Source organism: Sciurus carolinensis, chromosome 6 (genome assembly GCF_902686445.1).
Source record: "Sciurus carolinensis chromosome 6, mSciCar1.2, whole genome shotgun sequence".
Classification (NCBI taxonomy): domain Eukaryota; kingdom Metazoa; phylum Chordata; class Mammalia; order Rodentia; family Sciuridae; genus Sciurus; species Sciurus carolinensis.
The window spans coordinates 52742837-52761970 of NC_062218.1; the positions used below are offsets into that span (position 1 = coordinate 52742837).

Genomic DNA, 19134 nt, shown 5'->3' on the forward strand with positions numbered 1-19134 from the left:
GTTCTATTGATGGGGTACTCAATCACTTATCCCCTCTTTCTTCCCCAGAGGTTGGGGAGTGGGGAAATTTCCAAGTTTCTAAATAAGGGCTACTCTTTCTGGTAACAAGATGCTCCTGTCATTCTTGTCCCTCAGATAATTTCCAATGGTTTTTGGAGTTCTGTGCCAGAAACCATATATTAGCTCTCTTATTTTACAACACCATGTCAGTGTTTAATTGTCCTGTGAAAAATAATAATAATAATAATAATTCTAGAACCACCCCCTATTTGGGGGTGTTAGCCTTCCTGTTTCTGGCTCTCCCTTTCTATGTATTTTCCATATCCCCTTAAGAGACTGACCAGGAACCTCTGATTTATTCTTGATAGGCTTTCCCCCATGTAACTAGTTCCTCTGTGGCAGACTTCTTTTATCTCTCTCCTCCAAATAAATCATTCATGAGAACAAGCATCCTCAGAGCATTAGAGTTGAATGCCCACACTTACTCCCTTTTCTTCCCAGAAGGATCTTAGGAAGTCAGTGGTTAAGAGTGAACATAGGTGGCTGACACCTCATCTCAACCCCTTTTTATACAGGCATCTACTCCTCTTTCCATTGGCCTTCAGGTTAGTGATGCCCCCAAAGAGGAAAAAGGATCATTTTTGAGGGTACATGGAAGTCTTTTGGCTCTTACTTCTTCTTGTCCATACTGGAAAACTCAGAGTTGGATCCTGAGACTCCACAATGTAAAACCAAAAGTGTAAGTTGAAAATGGAAAGGGGATGAGGATCGATTTGAGGGAATGCCTCTGTGCATTCCACCTGATTGCCTCCCTACCCCTACAAACAAAAACAACAAAACCAAAACAACTCAGGGAAACAAAGCTTCTCTTTTATGTTATCAAGGGATCTTCACATGAAGCAAAAACCTCACTCCCTCCTGTGGACCCAGACAGTCTCCTCTGAGAAGCTGAGGGCTCCAGCCCACGTTGGCTTATTTAAAATCCTGTTTAGGTCCCAGCATGTGGCAATGTGCTCTACTCTGATGACACTTTTCGTTTCTAATAATAGAGCAGATGAAGTAATATTGCAATTGATGTTCCCTGGGATTTGATTGGGTAAGTGCATAAACTGTGGAGGGGGAAGGGGGTTGTATGGACAGATCACATTAGTATTCCTGTCCTATCAATGTGCGGGGCCGCGACCAACGTCAGCCGGACCGATTCCCTGCGTCTGCCAGTCCCGCCACGGATTCATTTGGGATCCTTAAACAGAGGAGCCCGTGGAGACAAGGGATCAAGGCAACCGATTAGAGCCAATTGCCTGCTGCGGGGACGGCCAGCCCTTCCAGGCCTGGCGACCGCAGAGGGAGGGGAAAGAGGAACTGAGCGCCGCTGCGGGAAGACACTGAAGCAAGAGCGACACCCCCTCCCGCCCCCCACCTCGCAGCTCAGGCTTTGAAAGCTGCTCCCCCATCTGAATGGAAACTCGGAACCGTGGGGCAGCGCGTTCCTTCTCGCTCAGCCTTGCAATCCATGCCGAGAGGAAGGCTGTGCGAACCCACGCCAGCGTCCAGCTCCCGGGACAGGGCCGGCAATGCTGCTGAGCAGAACTTGATCGCGCCTCTTCATCGCTGCTAGTGGAAGCGATGCTGCACGGCACAGCCAGCGCTTCCCCTGCTCTCCTTCAAGCTGAAGGTTACCCACCCGCGCAGCCAGCTCCAACCTTGTGAGCTGCGCGCCTCGGGTCCCGACTCCTGCTGCTTGGCCGCGTAGTGCAGGGCAACCACCGGGCCGCCCGCGCCGGGGCGCACTGCACCAGCGGCTTCGGCTTAGTGGATGTGTATGCATGAGTTCTGCACCGAATGGGCGCAAAAAGCGCCCCAGCCGGTCCACCCGCTCCTCCATCTTCCAGATCAGCAAGCCCCCGCTGCAGAGCGGAGATTGGGAGCGCAGGGGCAGCGGCTCCGAAAGCGCCCACAAAACCCAGCGAGCCCTGGACGACTGCAAGATGGTGGGTGAAAATTGCGCCTCTTTTTTTTTTTTTTTTTTTAAAGAGGGGGTTGGGGGAGTCATGTATGTTCCTCGTTCGCTTGAGTGCCAGCCACTCCCCACGCTCAGCTCCTCCATGCCGATCACGTGCCATGTACTATTTTTAAATCTGCAGTCCCTCAGATTCGGGGTGACTGCCGGGTCGTACTGACCCTGCAGAGAGAAGTGCCACGACCAGGGTCCTGGGAGTCAAGGTCTATCGATTGTGCCTCTCCCCCCTGGAAGAATGGTGGATGTAAACTGGCTCGCTCACCAGGAGGGAGGGGTTGGGAAGGTGGGGGGGTGCTGCTTTGTGGTGAGACAGTAGCAAACAAACCCAAACAGAGCGCACGGGGCGCTGCGGAGGGAATGAAGGTTCCAGCGCAGAAACTGTGTCCAGTCTTCCCGTCAGGCTCCAGAGCCAGAGGGGTTCCGTGGCCCCGCAGGAGATGAGTGTTTCTGCCTGTTACACCCTAGTTTTGGTCTTTTTTCTCTTGCCACTTCATATCTATGTCCTAGCAGTAGCAGAGTGGAGCGTCCATGTAAGAGTCCCCAGCATCGTTCTATAGTGACCTGGGAGTGGCATGATAACTCTCCAAATAAGCTCTTGCTCTTCAAAAACTGAGTCTGAATAAGTAGGGACAAGTAGGTGTGCAGATAGAGCTTCCGGGGTTAGGCTTGCTTATGGAAAATAAACATTTGCTTTGGACAAAGAGATTTGCCATCTTTGCACCTTAAGCTTTTAAGCAGTCCTTAGACTCCTTGACTGGAGATGTGGGGAGCAGGCTCAGAAGTCAGTGAAATTTCGTTTATGTGCACCCAAATAGGAAACTTTCTAAAGACAAGTGTTTGGTGAAAGAAACTGGCTTCTTTTCCAGCTTGTCCAAGAGTTCAACACGCAAGTGGCCCTGTACCGAGAGTTGGTCATTTCTATTGGGGACGTCTCAGTCAGTTGCCCCTCACTTCGGGCGGAAATGCACAAGACAAGAACCAAAGGCTGTGAAATGGCCCGTCAGGCACACCAAAAACTGGCTGCCATCTCAGGGTAGGAGTCTCTTGGCATTATTTGATAATGTGTATATATGAGGAATGGATACTGACAGAATGTTATGGTGGCCAAGGCTCAGAGATGGTCTTTGCAAATTTGGGATTTAAACCAATCACCCCAAGGTCGGACTTTTCTAGAGAGCTATAAAGGAACTATAAGTGAAACCATAATCTGAAAGCTATAGGATTCTTGTGTGTGTATGTTGGAGGGTAGTTATTAAGTGTTTTTTTTTTTTAATTAACTTTCAGTATGATGGCTGCATAATGTAATTTGGGACTTAAGATTTGGGGAGTGGGGTGGAGCATCCAATTAAAGTTAAATTATCATGCCTCAAGCTTATTTTGTCATTTGCTGCCAAACAAAAGGGCTATGTTGTAGAGAGAAAATTTTTGCTAAATCCCAGATTTACTAAACTATTTATACCATGAGTTGAATTCCTATGATTTCACTTAAAATAAAATCCCTAAAATAAAGTCTTGGAAATAAATTACTCCCTTCACTGTAGTGATATTGAAAGTGAGGAAGTTTGTTGTTTGCTTGTTTTTACAGATTGGAGAAATTCACAAATCTAAATAAACCTAGTCCGTTTTGTCTCTCCAAGTTATTCATTTTTATATTTATGGATTTCCAAGTCTATGTAAGGTGATAATAGAGTGAGTGAAAACTTTTCTCCTGGGACCCCATCTACTCCTTCTTGATCTCCATATTGGGAGAAAAGTTAGCCAGGGTTTTGTTAACAGTTGCTATTTTAAAGCAAAGAAGCATAGAAATCCTTGTACAAATACAGTAATTTAAGTGCTCGGTTCAGTCATGATGTAGCCTTTATCTGTGTGAGTATGGCTTTATCATAATAGAAGTTCAAATTAGTCAGACCCACCTGATAATGTTGCAGATTGATCACTTGTAGGAATTACATATAATTTCTTCTTTATCATCATTAATGCCAATATTATGTATAGTGACTATTACTGGTAGAGAGAAACTGAAAAGCCCTATGTTGCCTTTCTTACTAGCTTATATTTGACAATAGGCATGTTATATCATGAAAAAAGATACATCTTTCTGATTGCCTGGAAGTGAGGGCAACAAAATATGTACTTAATATGTACTTAATAGGAGGTGAATCTGGGAAATGAAGGGGAAGTATTTCAAGAAATGCAGCTATAATAATTCTGAGAGACAAAAACAATGTAAAATATGAAGGGAGAAATGTGAAGTGGAGAAAAAAACAGTAAGAAACATGAAGGGGAGAGTAAGGTTTAAAAAGCATAGAGAAACAATGTCTCAGAAGAAAAGCAGGTTAGGACAGGGAATTTTCCACTCAGGGCTGAGGAGTAACAACTCCATAACCTTTGTGTCCAAGAGTGTAGGATGTGGTTGTATCCAGGATCCTTTTAAGTTGAAACTCAAAATGAGAATTCATTCTAAGCAGAGACGGTGGACTGGATAAATGAATGTTTATTTTTCTGTACACATGAAATTCAGTTCCTCTAAGTTTTAGAAAAGAAGGGATCTAAAACTGTTGGCTAAGAGTTTTGAGGATTTGAGGTGGATTGTATTAACTTTGTTGCTTATCTATTAAACGAGGGTCATGTTATTGGTGGAAGTTTTATAAGAATTAGTGAGAAAATATGGTGTTCTTAGATCCTTGCAAAAGTAAGGCTAACTTCAGAAAATGGTCTAGGATAAAATTTGACACATTTTCCCTCTTGAAAATAATTAAATGCAGTTTGACATTATTTATAAAAAATGACAGTGATATAATTGAAGAAAATCCCTCTAGTTCTTCACCTTCAGTGTTCCATTAATGAAGAATGTGATTCCCTTTTGTGGAATTCTGTTGCTGATATTTGCTTTTTTTTGTGGGTTCTCATATCAAGTTTGATGTGAAGGTTGGTAGAGAGGCTGTAAGTTTCCCTTCAAAGTATGAAGCTGAGGTGAGAAAAATAAAAGTTCTTAGGAAAGTAGAGAAAAATACTGGATTTCTTGAATGCCCACTATCTGCTGTCACAATTCAGCTAATTCATAAAACAGGCATCTGAAGGAGGGATTATTATCCTTATTTTACCAAGAAGGCTCAAGGAGATTAAGGAACTTGCTCAAAGACCCAGCTAAGAAGTGTCGCATCTTTGATTCAAACCCCATGTTTCCTTGCTTCTGAAATCCTTGCTCTTTTCTCTATTTAATGATACCATTCAAAGAGTTATGTAAAAGGGAACGAAATACCAACAATGCCAAAATATGGATGAATCTTAAAGAGAATAGGATAACTGAAAAAAGTCAGTCATAAAACACCTCACAGTATATGATTACATTGCTATGAAATGCCCAGAAAAAACAAAGTCATAGGGACAAGTAGATTAGTGGTTACCTAGTACTTAGGTCGGAACAGCTAATTACTCAAGATATACTCAAGGAATCTTTTTAGGGTGATGGAAACATTTCAAAATTGGACTGTGGAAATATTCCAAACTACAACTCTTTTATTTACTAAAAACCATTGACTTGACCACTAAAAGTGAGTTCATTTTATGGTATATAAAGAATATCTCAATAAATGTTTTTTAAGGCATTATCACCATCACCATGCTTAACACTTGGCCTTTTGTTGGCTTCATTCTTTTCTACAGATGTAGCTTGTAATAAAAGGATATAAGTTAGAGAGATGAAAGAAAAATTAAGCTTGGTTCCCCATGCATCCATCAAGTGCCTGTCTGATAGCTAGCCTTTAAGCACTGGTGCTACTATAGGAATACAGTTACAAGAAAGGCAGGAGTTGAAGTTAGTGAATTCCCTAACTCTATTTCTTACCAGTACAGAGCACTCCTTCCTTGTTTACCAGCTGAATTTGGGGCCAGAGGAGGGAGATGGGATTGAAAGTAGGGTAAAAAGACAAAACAAGAGGGGAAGAAAAAAAAATTATGAGTCAGAATTAAGCCACAGATGCTACCTCTCTTTCATCTGCGATCAATTCAACCACTCCAGGAATGGTAGTGACCACGAAGGAGAAAACCCAGCCTGAGTTTCTCATGACCACCCTGGATAAGAAGGCTATCTTTGCCAACAATCAAACACTTTCTGAAATGGTGTTTAGGTCAGTAACTGTTCCAGCAATAGCCTTTGCTTTCAGAGGCAGCAAGTGTCTTAGCACAAACCCAGCCAGGTGAATCAGGAGTATCCTGTGCCTGGTATGATTTACCAAGATTATTATACCTTTACAACTCAGATATTTTTCTAGATATTAAGGCTGGGAGAGACCTTACTTGCACTGGGGATGTATCTCAGTGGTAAAGCACTTGCCTAGCATATGTGAGGCCCTGGGTTCAATCCCCAGTAACACAAACACACACATACACATTACTTGCAAGAGACTTTTTAAGCAGTAAATCTTCCCTTCAATTTAAATGTGGAAAGTCAAATCTAGAGGATAGGTCAAAATAGCATTGCTATGTATAGTTTGAGGGTATATGTATGTGCCTAAGTGTGTGCCTGCTTGCATATCATGGGTAGGTAATGGTCCAAACCCTGTCTCCTTGGACTTCCTTCTTAAAGTGACTTCTGAGACATCCTAGGGCTCTAGGGCACTTTATATTTGAGGAGTCTGACATTCAGAAGATTTTAGAGGCAACTTGGCAGAGTATACAGGAGATTTTGGTCAGACAGACCTGTAATGAATACCATCTTTTATGACCTTGATGGAATTAATGTTCTATCAGTCCCTTCATCTGTAAACTAGTTGCTGCATTTGCTCATGGAGTACCCAAGAGGACTGAGAGAGCTCAGTATGCAGAGCAGGGATCACGTGCCCAGCCTATCTGATGGCACTTTTCCTATCAGAGTTTGCCTGAGACTGGAATCCGGAGTCTTTTGCTCCCTGATCTAGTGCCTATTCTATCAAACACACAACCACCTCCTGAGCATAGAACACAAGGGAGGGGTGACCCAGAAGGGCCCCGGGCCCCTAGCAAATCCCAGAAGCTGATGCTATGGTGGTCTGGTGGTTAGGATTCCTTTCTAATACTGCTTCTGTGGTGTCTGTGTTAAACTGCGTCTTCTTCATGCCAATACTTTCTGTAAACGGCTGCTGAAGAAACTCCAAGTGTGGAAGGGCATTTGCCAGATCTTAAAAATAAGATTTAAGTATGCTAATGTGAGAGACAAGATAGTGTAATGGAAAAGAGCATTGACTCTAAATCAGATTAGATCTGGATAAAATTCTGGCTTTACAGCTTACTAAGGGTACATGTGCAAGTTGATATGCAAATTGCTTCACAGAGTGGCATGTGGCCATCTGGTAGAGCGGTTAAGTACATAAACTTGGGGGCCAGACTGGTAGTTCACAAACAGTATATCCTTTGGCAAAGGTATAATCTCTCTCTGCCTTAGTTTCCTAATCAGCAAAATGGGGTTAATAAATAGTAGAATCAAATCATACGGCATTGTGAGGGGCAAGTATTTAGGAGGCTGCCTGTTATAAAGTAAGTTGCTCTTATTAAGTATGGGTTGATGTTAGTGTAATTGTTAAGATATAAATGTTAAGACATAAAGTGCAGGTTGTCAAGATGCATTTATATAAAAATGTATATTAATCCATCAAATATTTTTCAAATAAATATTATGACTGGAATAAATTTTTGTTTGTCTTTGTTTCTTACATTATATTTTGAGGAATGTTCTATGATGAAATTTCCCAGAAGGCCATAAAAAGAACTGTTCTTGAACACCTAACAGACAATATGGAGAAATCATTAGGTTTAGACATATTTTCTTTGTTTATATCAACTTCATAAGTTATGTAATACTGAAAAAAATTTTACCTAGTTCTGGTGTAGCCTTTGTGACATTGAACACGTCTGTTAAATTCCCTGTGCACCTAAACAAGAGGATTGAACTACATTAATTGATGTACAGTCACATAGATTTTGTTTACAGAACTGACCTAGGAAATAAAGCACCACATAGGGAGTTTAAGGATTAAATTCCAAAAATAATTTTCTTTTTAATCTTAACACATACTAAATTCACAAGAAGAATCTTAATTTCCTGATTTTTTTTTTTTAAGCAATGTGAGGAGTCTCCTAAAGATCCATAAATACAAAATTCAGGATTTTCCTTGACCAGCCAGGCCTATGTTTTTCTCTTTTTCTCCTTCTCCCTGCCTCCTCCCTCCTTGGTCTGTGTTTGTTTGTTTCTTATCCAATTTTTCTGCTCTATTTTTTCCATTCCCATTTCTTGCAGGTTTCTGGAACATTCCCTTGCTTCATTTGTTAGGAAGAGGGAAAATAGAACTGCAGCTTAATAAAATCCCCTTGCCACTATGGCCAAGACCACAGCAAAGACGTGGAGTGGGAAAATGTGGAAGAACTCAGTAACCACGGAGGCAACTTCTCAGTTTTCTTTGATCCGCACGATGGAGGAGGCCTTAAGTGGGCAGTGACAGCCTTTGCTGTTAGCAAAAGAGCCCTGGAGTTGGCAGGCACACCAGGCCACCCACTCTGTCCTTTATTTTCCCTTCCTATGACAGGTGTTTTGCTTTAGAATTTTTAATTCTCCCTGATCAAATAGCGAAAGGCAAGTTATGTCTATACCAAAATGAATTTGCTATCTTCTGAGATAATGATGGAAGCACAATTCTGCATTAGTTTGTTAGGGCAATAATTATAAAGTGCCACAAACTGAGTGGCTTTAAACAATGGAAATGTATCGCCCCACAGTTCTGGAGGCAAGAAGGTTAAGGGGAATGTTTCTGCAGAGTTGGTTTCTGGTTCTAAGGACTGAAGAAGAATCTACTCCATACATCTCCCTTAGCTTTTAGTATCTTGCTGGCCATCACTGGTGCTCCATGGTTTGCTGAAATATCTGTCTGCAGTTTCACATGACATTTGCTTGTGAGTGTGTCTGTATTCAAATTTCTCCTTTTCACAAGGACACAATCAGATCAACAAAATCAACTGACAATACACATGCAGAGTGACCACTTTCTCTGGTGTGCAGGGAAGTATTGGGCAGGTGGCAGTCCATCGTGGTGCATACACAGTTGGTTAAGGACCATAAACATACTCTGGAGCACATGACCAAGTACCAGTTCACATCAGATTAAAGAATGCTCTGATTAGCCACTAAACTCAATTGTGAGAGGGGATCTAGACAATTGTCTCTTCCATTGTCTGCAAAGTTGAGCCTTTTTATGTTTTGAGTAAATGGAATGATTTTCACCTTGTTAGTGTTTTCTCAATAGATACTCCAATTAGAGAGAAAGTTGGGTCTAAGATAAACTGTAGGAAAATTCATCAACTCTTTATTGTTTATACTAAGAAGTGCAAGGGGTCAAGGCTGTGTTTCATCATCTCCACACTCTGAATGGCACGTTCAGCGACGATTTGTGCCTTGTTTGTTCATTAAGTTTACTTGATATTCCAACATTTACTCTTAAAAGGAGCTGTGACTTGATACAGACTTTAGTAAGAATTGGGAGATTAGATTAGTTCACATTTTATGACATTTCTACTATATTTGCTACTTTTCCTGTTTTATAACTCTAAAGCCAATATGTTGGTTTTCAAGTAATGGAGGACTTGAAGAGTATATCTAAGATCAATTTCTGAAGCATAAGCCTTCGTTATTGTAACCAGTCGGTGGTCAGTGTGTTATTCTACAATTACTTATAAGTAATTATGTTTAATATCACCATTACATCCTTCTGCTTGGTGGCTTTATATTGAATAGTTAAATAATCATTACTATTGAGGTCACCTTTTAGAATTGTTCTTTAAACTTTTAGCCCTTGGTTGTTTAGTTGTGCTGTGTCCCAGAGACATCTGTATACATCATGGCTCCAGAGCAGTAACTACATTGCCTATTTATTTCCTTCACTTTACTTGATTTGAAAAAGAAAAAAAATCAAAACCTCATGAAAAATCTTTAACTGCTTATACACACACACACACACACACACACACACACAGATATAAAATCTTTAACTGCTTATGTATACACACACACACACACACACACATATATTTATAAACACACTAAACTTATTTGTGAAATTAACTCTTGTTAGAATAAAACTTCCAAGCCTTTAGCAAATTTAGCAAATAAATGTTCCCAACCTAATGAGAGACTCTAGATACACTCAGGCTAAAAAAAATCTACCTAAGGTTTGTAGCTATAGATACATAGTAAAGTAACAGTTGACAGCAATTTAACTGAGTTTAAGCAAAAGAGGGCTATCTGCATACTAACCCAGAAGTCACACCCCCTAGCCTATTCTTCTAGAATATCTCTAAGTTCCCCCACCCCTTATCCTCTCAGTTACCAAGTCCTTTTATCTTTTTCAGTGTCTATTCTTTCTCCTTTTCCCCATTTCTGTGGCCACCCTCAGTTCAGAAATATATTCCCTCAGGCCATTCACTACCCAACTACCTCCCATCTGCTCTCCTTACCTTCGATTTCTCACCTCTTCAATTTATTCACCAGATTCAAACTAATCCTCCTGAAATGCTTCTCTGATCTTGTTACATCTTCGCTTTAAAACTTCCAAAGATTCTCCACTGCCTAAAGCACTGTCTCTTCAGATGTGATCCTAGATTCTCAGTACTGGAATCACCTGCCCTCAGACCTAAGGAACTAAAAACCTCTGGGTGTGAAGCCTGGAAACCTGAGTTGTTAACAAGCATCATTGCCTCCCCCAGGAGATTTTGGAACAGGCTACATATGAGGTCTGTCAGCCAAACACAGTGATTCTCAACCTGAGCTGCCCGGGGGATCACTGAGGCAGCTTTTAACATTTACTATGCCTGAGTTCCATCCCTAGAATTTCTGATTTAATTGGCCTGAGATGCAGCCTGAGCATTGGGATATTTTAAAAGCTTCTTACATGATCATCTGTATCAGAAAGGATTATATGTGGCTACATATATTTTATTTAAATTTTTGGTTAAATTTTATTTAACCAAAAAATTCAAAGTAGCAGTTGCTTAAAGACACCAGGCTTTATTCTTGCACAGAAAAGTCTTAGAATGAACAATTTAGAAGGGGGTGTGGTGGCTCATGTGATCATGGTTCTGTTGCCCATTCTTAGTTTGTGGCTTCCACCTGAAACTTCACTTTATGATGCAAGATTACTGCATTGGGTTCCAGACTAGAGTGAAGAAAAGAAGAAGGGCAAGAGGCCATACTTCCAACTGCATCACTGTTCTTTAAGCAGTTACAAACAGAACCTCTTCAGGAACTGCATTACATTGTCGCCCTAACTGCACACTTTCACCTAACCAGTATTCTTTTCCCATTGTCATGTTAACTAAAATGAGAAATTTATAATTAGAATTTTTTAAAAAAGAGAGAGCAAATGAAGATTAAGAAACAACTGAAAATCTCTGTCAATAGTACCCAACCTAGACTCCTGTTCTTAGCTTTTGCCACTTAAATTTTAAAGTCTCCATTTCTTTGCACTGGTCTTCTTTTTAATTTCTTACATGTATGTAACAGGAAAACTCTATCCCATTTGTCCAGATAGATGGTTTCTATATGTAAAACCATACTCATTAGCCAAAAAAATAAATAAGTCACTCTCCTGAATGTCAGGAGACATCTCATTATGACCTCCTATGCTTCTCACAATGAAAGCCAAAACAGAGGGAAGCATCCATTTTGCTGTTTTTAAGCAGACCCATCAAAAAGTATTGAGGCACAGAAAACACTTGGGAGGGCAGGGAGTTGGACAAGGTGACTTTGAAAGGATTTGAGTATAAGTTTCACCAACATAGGATGTGACATGAGATAAAATCTGGAAGGAATATAGGTAGTGGCACTCAAGAAATCTGTTTTCAAAACGTACCTGACATTGAAAGGGACTAAAAACAAAGTTTTTTGAAAACTCCTTTAGTATATCAAAGAAAGAATTTCATCAAGGAGTTAAAATCTGATCTGCTTTTATGAATAAAAGGTGGGGAGGCAGCTATACAACTAATTCGAGGAGGGAGGAGGGTTTTCTGGGTATGGGGATGAAGTACAAAATGATCTATGGTCAAGATTGTAACGAGCTCAGTAAGCGAAACTGAACTCAAAGCTCAGTATCTCCTAAAAACACTGCTCTATTGTTAGGTTGTAAGTCATATTTAACCCATAATTCCCTAAATTGTGAACCCATTCAGTATATATGATAGTATTTTCTATGGGAAACTCTATTTGTGGCCCAACTCCAGGAGTCATCTCTCTATTTGGGAATCTATTCATGGAGCACCCACCATATGCCACCATATGCCATGTGTTCTTCCAGGTGCTGCAGATACAACCACTCTGAACAAAATGCATTCATGCTGTGGGGGGAAGGGGAGACCAAGATGGAACCAGTGAAAAGGCATTTTAGATAGTGATAAATGCAAATTCAGTGATTAAAATAAAGCAGAATGATATGAAAGCATTTTGGATGCAGTATGGGTAGTTATTTTCAGATAGGGTGGTTGAAAAGGATCTTCTGAGCAGGTGACATCGTACCTCGATATCTTATTTTGAGAAGGAACTAGATGTGTGATAATCTGAGAGAAAAGCACTTCGGGCAAAGAGAATAACAAGTATAATGTTTCTAATTATGAACTGACATTGGCATGTCTGAGGAAAAGAAAGCAAGCTAGATTATTAGTTCAAAATTGTCCCTAGCTGTAAGTAACATAAACCAGACATCAGTGACTTAAACACATAAAGGTTTAGCTTTCTCACAGAATTAAAAACCCAGGGGTGGGACATTACAAGCATTGTTCATTATTCAAGGATATCCAGACTGAGATTTCTGTAGTACTCCATGTGTTGTTCTCAAGGTCCCAAGATTGCCATTGCTGTTCCAGAAATTGTGTCTATGTTCCAGGAAAGTAGAAAAGTCATAGAGCAAGGACATAAGCCAAATAAGTATGTCTCTTTCTAAAGACCTTTATTAAAAGACTCATATAGCAACTTCTATGAAAATCTCATTGGCCAGGACCATGTCATGTGGTTTCCCTGGTTATAAGTTTCATGGTCTGATTTACTTACATCTCTCTTCATACCAGCTGTCTAATGAGAATAAAACTCTCCTAATCCATAAGCTAAGGTCCAGGACATGATCTTTAGCAAAACTGGGGAGATGGGAAAAGTAGGAAGCTTTGATGTAAGAAGTGAGGAAAAGGGTCTGAAGTGAGAAGCAAAAAGTAGAAGGAAGGGCTGGGATTGTGGCTCAGTGGTAGAGCACTTGACTGGTATGTGTGAGGAACTGGGTTCAATTCTCAGCACCTCATACAAATAAATAAAGGTTCATCAACAACTAATAAAAATATTTTTAAAAATAAGTTTAAGGAGATCTTTTAGCATCTCCCTGTCCTTCCTGCCCATTTCCTTCTTTGTTTGTTCCTTCACTTATTCATTAAACATTAAACACCTATTATGGAACAGATATTGTGCAAGGCTCCAGAAATATAAAGATGAAAAAAACATAGTCCCTGCACTTGAGGTGCTGAGCACCTAGCACCTGGATAGAGACAAGCATGTAAACAAACCATTGCCAAACAATGCGATAGATCCTGCAAGAGAAATATCCAGTTTACACAGTAGAGGTAGAAAGGAGGCAGCAATCAGTTCTGCCTCAGTGGGCATAGCCAAGGAGAAAAACTTCAGGAGGGGGATGATGCCATTTGGCTGAGCCTTGAAAAGCAAATAGCAATGTATTTTCTCTTTTATTTGTGTGGCCTTGGGCTTCCTGCCATGGAAGCCTCAGGAGACACTCTTTGTAGGTCTTGAACCAAGAGGAGACAGAAATAGTTTTTATTTATTTATTTACGTATTTAGAGATGGGGTCCTACTAAGTTGCTCAGAGTGGCCTCAAACTCCTAGACTGAGTTTGATCCCAGGTAGCTAGGCCTATACCTGACCAGAAATAGGAGTTTAAACGTGGTAAGAACCCACTATGTGCGTTGCCCTTTGCATATGTTGCTTCATGATTAAACAAGTTCATTAGAAATAAGAATTTCTTACAGGCCACAAAGATAATGTTTTTAAAGGCTGGGCATGCTGACTGGGAAGTAAATTTGCTTGCACACGACAGAGGTTGGCCATAATGACCTTATCATAGAGCCAACTATGTAATTGAGTGGGAGCTGAATTGAGTCCTTGTCATTCTTTCGACTTTTCCCTATGGTCCCAAGATGGCAGTCCTCTTCAGAACAAATATATTTCCATGGATGTCTCTGGAGTCTAGGTCAGGCGCGCATGGAAATTTTTCAGAGCAAGCAAAATGTTACTTTTTCTTTTTCTTTTTTTTTTTTAATTACATTTTGTAGTAAACTGGGGTTCTGAAAATTTGATATATTTGGTCAAACTATTTGGTGGGTTGGGGTTTGGACACTAGTCTCCCTGGTACCAGAGTCTTTATTCCAGCCACTACGTGGGCTGTTTCCTCAGACTGACCCTTCCTTTCTTGGACTGCCCCAGCATTCCTTTCATTTTCTTCCACTGCCACAAACTATTATTTCCACTCAGAATCTCTCTCCTCCCCTGGACACACTTCAGAACAAGGATCTCTTCAGCTGACATACACAGTCAACTTGAGGGCTTTTAAGGTTTCCTCAGCTACTAAGAAGAGGAAAACAGGATGGAAGAATAACAGAATTATGGCCTTACTGGAACCGCCAGTGGAATGTAAATGGATCTTGGCTCTGCATTCCTGAGGTTTCAGCACTTTTCTCTGGACCCCAAATTTTTCAAACTTTCTTCCCTCATAACCACATTTTCTCAAATTGCTCCATCCTCGGGCACTTTCCTTCTGGGTTGTGATTATGCATGTCCTAGAAATGACCTGAAAGATCACACTTTGTCCCAGGCCTGACGGGGCTGAATTCTGGGTGTTTCAAGAGCGGATCTGCTTCTTCCAGGCAGAGGACATTATAGCAGGAACAGGATATCCCATCACCACAATGACCATGACCACTCTGCTCCCTTCCAGGGTGCCAACCGGCACAGGAGTAAAAGAGAAATGCAGGAGATGTTGAGGAATGGTACCAAGGGCTGGAGGGTCTCAAAGGAGAGACAGCTTCCCACTTGGATGACAGAAGCCCTCATAAGAAAGTAGCCTTTCCATTCTTGCCATCCACTCATTGAGCTGAGGACATATGTGAAGCTGATAGGGTTTCTTTTCCCCCCTCTCTCTCATATATTCTTTATCAGTAAACAAATTCTCATTTTTCCTTTTTGGTATTCTATTCTTGTTATTCCATTACCTTGAATATTGCTATTTGTCTTATAATCAAAACACAAACCATAGCCCTATTCCTCACCAAAATATTTCTTATGTAGGAAAATTTTAAGCAGGAATAGAAATTTATTCCCAAAATGGTCTCCAATGCACAGTACACACTTAATGTTTCTTGAATTGTGCACCTCAAACATTTTGGGTTTTGTTTCATCATTTCTGTTTTTGAAAATACATTATATTTCCACCTATTCTTGCTGTAAAAAGAGAGAGAGAGGAAAGAAAAGAAAAAGAAAAGCAGGTGGGGAGCATGCATATTTTTTCATAGAGTGAGAAATCAATAAGCAGAGTCTAGGATCAATCATCTTAAGACTTGTCTCTGTTCTTCCTAGCAGTTTATTAACTTCTGTAAAGATCTGTTTGTTTTAGTGTCGTGATATTCCTCCCCTGGGCCTTGTTCATAAGTAGTGGCCAGAGTAGACAAGTCTTCTCTATGAGGACCACAACATGTCTTCACCCCCAAGTAGTCTAGGTGAGGCAGGTATAAGTTCCTGACCAGGAACTTTTCTGGGACTCGGACTTGGTATTATGTAGTTTGGATGAGGATAGCTCTCTGGGGGGAGAGAAATGCTAACCCTACTAGAGGTTGAATGGAAGGTCTCTCCCCATTTGGGTCAGTTCCTTTGACTATAGCAAATGACCAAAAGCCTCAGAATTCATAATTCTTAGAGGATAGCTATGGAAAGGTCACCTATGGACATTTAAGGAGCCTTCTATGTATGCACAGCCAGAGGGGAGAGTAGAGGTAGCTCCTGCTAGACAGCATACAACCAGGAGCCACAACACATTAACCCTCTGCTAAGAGTGAATCTATGGGGAAGGACAGGGTGTGACAGATTGTACTGGGTAACTCCTATGAATATTTCCCCCCATAAGCCACATTTTCTTATTCTCCGAAGTTTGAGCTCAAATGACTGCGTCTGTTTGAATACTGTACCATGGTTGAATAATGAGGAAACTGCTCAGGTTATTTTGGGCCACAGTATCCACCATGGTACAAAAATCACTCTGCAAATGTTCCTTCCATAAAACAAGCCATATCAACTGTTTTTATATTCATAGATTCAATCTTTTGTTTTCTGAGGAAGAAATGTGTTTTAAGCTACTAAATCTGTTCAGACTCAGAGTGGCTTTAAATTATTCTCTAAATCTTCATACCAGGTTATTGTAAGGCACCCCTGTACACATCATGTGAAAATGTGAAGTGACTTCTGCTATCCATTTAGGTATAATCTTTCCAGAAGCGAGGCAGCACAGTTCATTCCGGGAAATTCTAGCGTCACACGTCAGCATTCTAAAGGCATTCTCCAGCTTCTGAGGAGGAAATTCTGTGGGATGTGAGGGGGAACAAGGCAGGCGAGGAGAATGATTCAGCTGAAAAAGAAGAAAGGAAATGGGGAAGGAGGGCTGAATTCGTTCTTTGCGAACTATGCTGACTAAGGAGTTGGTACTGCCAAGAGATGAAGGGATGAAGTTGAAGGGAAATAAAAGGGACTCTCGGGTCTCCAGATGAGGAGCTGGAGGCAGTGTGTGACTCAAGGTCTCTGAATTTATGTCTAACTGGGGCCAAGATAGGTGAGGATGTGGTGGTGAGTGTAAGATCATGTGCCAGGGAGACTGAAGCAGGCCAAGGCCACCAGCCTTCATTGGTTGCTGATTCCTTTATGGAAATATGGGCCAGATATGCGGTTTTTGAGGCTTCTTCTTCTTCTTCTTCTTTTTTTTAAATAAAATCTCATTTATTTTTGTTCCATTTTTTAATGGTTGCATTATAATTGTACATAATGGTGGGATTCACTGTTACATATTCATACACATGCACTATTTAACAGTATAATTTGGCCAATGTTATTCCCCAGAATTTTCTCCTTTCCCTCCCCTCCTCAGTCCCCCTGGTCCCTTTCCTCTACTCTTAGATTTTTATGGTATTCACCTCCACCCCACCACAAATATGTAGCTTATTTCTTAAGAAACCATGAATCCATGTTTGTGTATGAAATATCATGATTTTGTATGTTGGTCAATGACTTCTGACTCAGGGGGCCTCAGCCTTCTGTGTCTGCCTCTGTTAGTTATCACCTGCTTGTTTGCTCAGAATACTTAAAAGTTGTTGATGGTGAACAAATTGAGAAGTGCCTGGACGTTTTATAATTTTAGATTTGTAATGTTCATTGTGATCGGTATCACCTCTTAATTTCTTTGTTACTTTCACAGTGGCATGTGGTAGAGTAGTAAAGTTTGTCAATACCAGTAGCCTCATTAAAAACACAAACTTACTAAATATAGAAAAAAGGAAATACATTTTAGTTTTCAGTTATTAGTTAATGAAGACTAATCTTATTTAATTAGCCTTAGGAATCTGTTAAACATTTCTGGAATGGAACCTAAGGAAGGAATGATAATATTTGTGCATTTGTCCTAAAGTCAAATTGCTTGAAAGACCCTCTTTTGCCAGGAAGACTGTTATTTAAATAATTATATAGCTCACATATTATTCTCTTTCATTAAACAGGAGCCATTAATCTTATTATGAGCAAGATCAAAACAAATAGCCTGTCAGGTGTGAGTCTGAGGTCTGCATGCATGCCAAATATTGAATATACATATTTTACTTTACCTAAATGAAGTCCTAAGGGGAAAAAATCTTAACCTGATTTCTTGGAATTTATATGATTTAGTAACTGCTAGGATTTAACTGAAAGAATACCACATACAATGTACTGACAAATTTCACTCTATGAGAGTTATGACTGTTTCTATATAGCTGTTTCTTAATTCCCAGTAGAGTGTTCATTTTATGATCAGATTTTTTTCTTCTCACAGGCGTGGAAACTGTATCTAGCATTTCCTTTTCTGTAGTCAACTATACCTCTTCTAAGACTAAGCTTGAATGTAGCCTAGGATTAGCCATTCTTCTCATTCCCTCCTCTATTTCCCCCTCCCTCCTCTAATAAAGCAGTCGGGTGAGATGAGACTAAAGGGAAGGGATTTGGGACTAGAAAGGCATAGGTGTGATTATGCAGAGGGAAAAATGTTTAGGGAAGAAATTTGTGTGTATGGAGAGAAACTGGATTGAATGACTGACTTGTTAAATTCATGAAAACTCCAAGGTCCACAAATTCTATAATAATATAACTTTGTCTTGATAGTTCCTTTTAGTCATAGATTTAGCATCTATATATGTGAAGCGGTATCAATATTTCAAACACCATTCTTATATTACTAATGTAATTATACCTTCTGGAATTTTTAAGGTCAGTAAGGTTCCCAACTCCAAAGTTTTTAGAGTTCTTTACATTTTTTTTTATTGTTTATTATTATCTTAGTCCCCAAGGCATTAGTGCACATGCTCAAATCTCCAACCACAGGCACCACACAGCAACCTCTAGCCTGTTTCCCTGTCCTGAATTGACTTCGTTTGTCCATGCCCACTGCCCACAGGTCCCTTAGCACAGCTTCCATGCCACCTCTTGACAAAGATGTTGTCTTAAGTTTTTCTGGAAAAAAAAAATATACATTCCCTAAGGTGGAAAAGTGGTACTGAGGTCTATCCTGAAGTGGGAGAATAGCCACCACTCCATCTCTATGCCAAGGACTGGGGCTTGAAAAAACTCTACTATGAACTATTGATGTATTTACTGAAGCTTTTGCCTCTACTTCATCTCATCACTGAGGTTGAGTCTAATCTAGGGTTCAGGTGGTAAACAGACACCATTCAACCACCAACAGCCTATTCCTTCTTCCAGGTCTTTTCCTACACAAGTCTATCCCCCATCCCCTCCTCCCAGGACAAATGAAATT

At 40.4% G+C, this 19134-nt stretch overlaps 1 protein-coding gene across 2 annotated transcripts in view; it reads left to right on the forward strand.

Annotated features, from left to right (window-relative positions):
* The first annotated feature begins 1161 nt into the window (after positions 1-1161).
* Positions 1162-19134, forward strand: part of Rgs7bp (regulator of G protein signaling 7 binding protein) — a 95853-nt gene continuing 77880 nt past the window's right edge. Inside the window, exons 1-2 of one of the 2 annotated variants that reach the window (XM_047555676.1) lie at positions 1162-1991; positions 2887-3053. In XM_047555676.1, coding sequence (XP_047411632.1) covers positions 1827-1991; positions 2887-3053 — 332 coding nt within the window. In that variant the 5' untranslated portion in view covers positions 1162-1826. The remainder of the gene's footprint in view (positions 1992-2886; positions 3054-19134) is intronic. The other variant, XM_047555675.1, reaches the window with a different exon arrangement.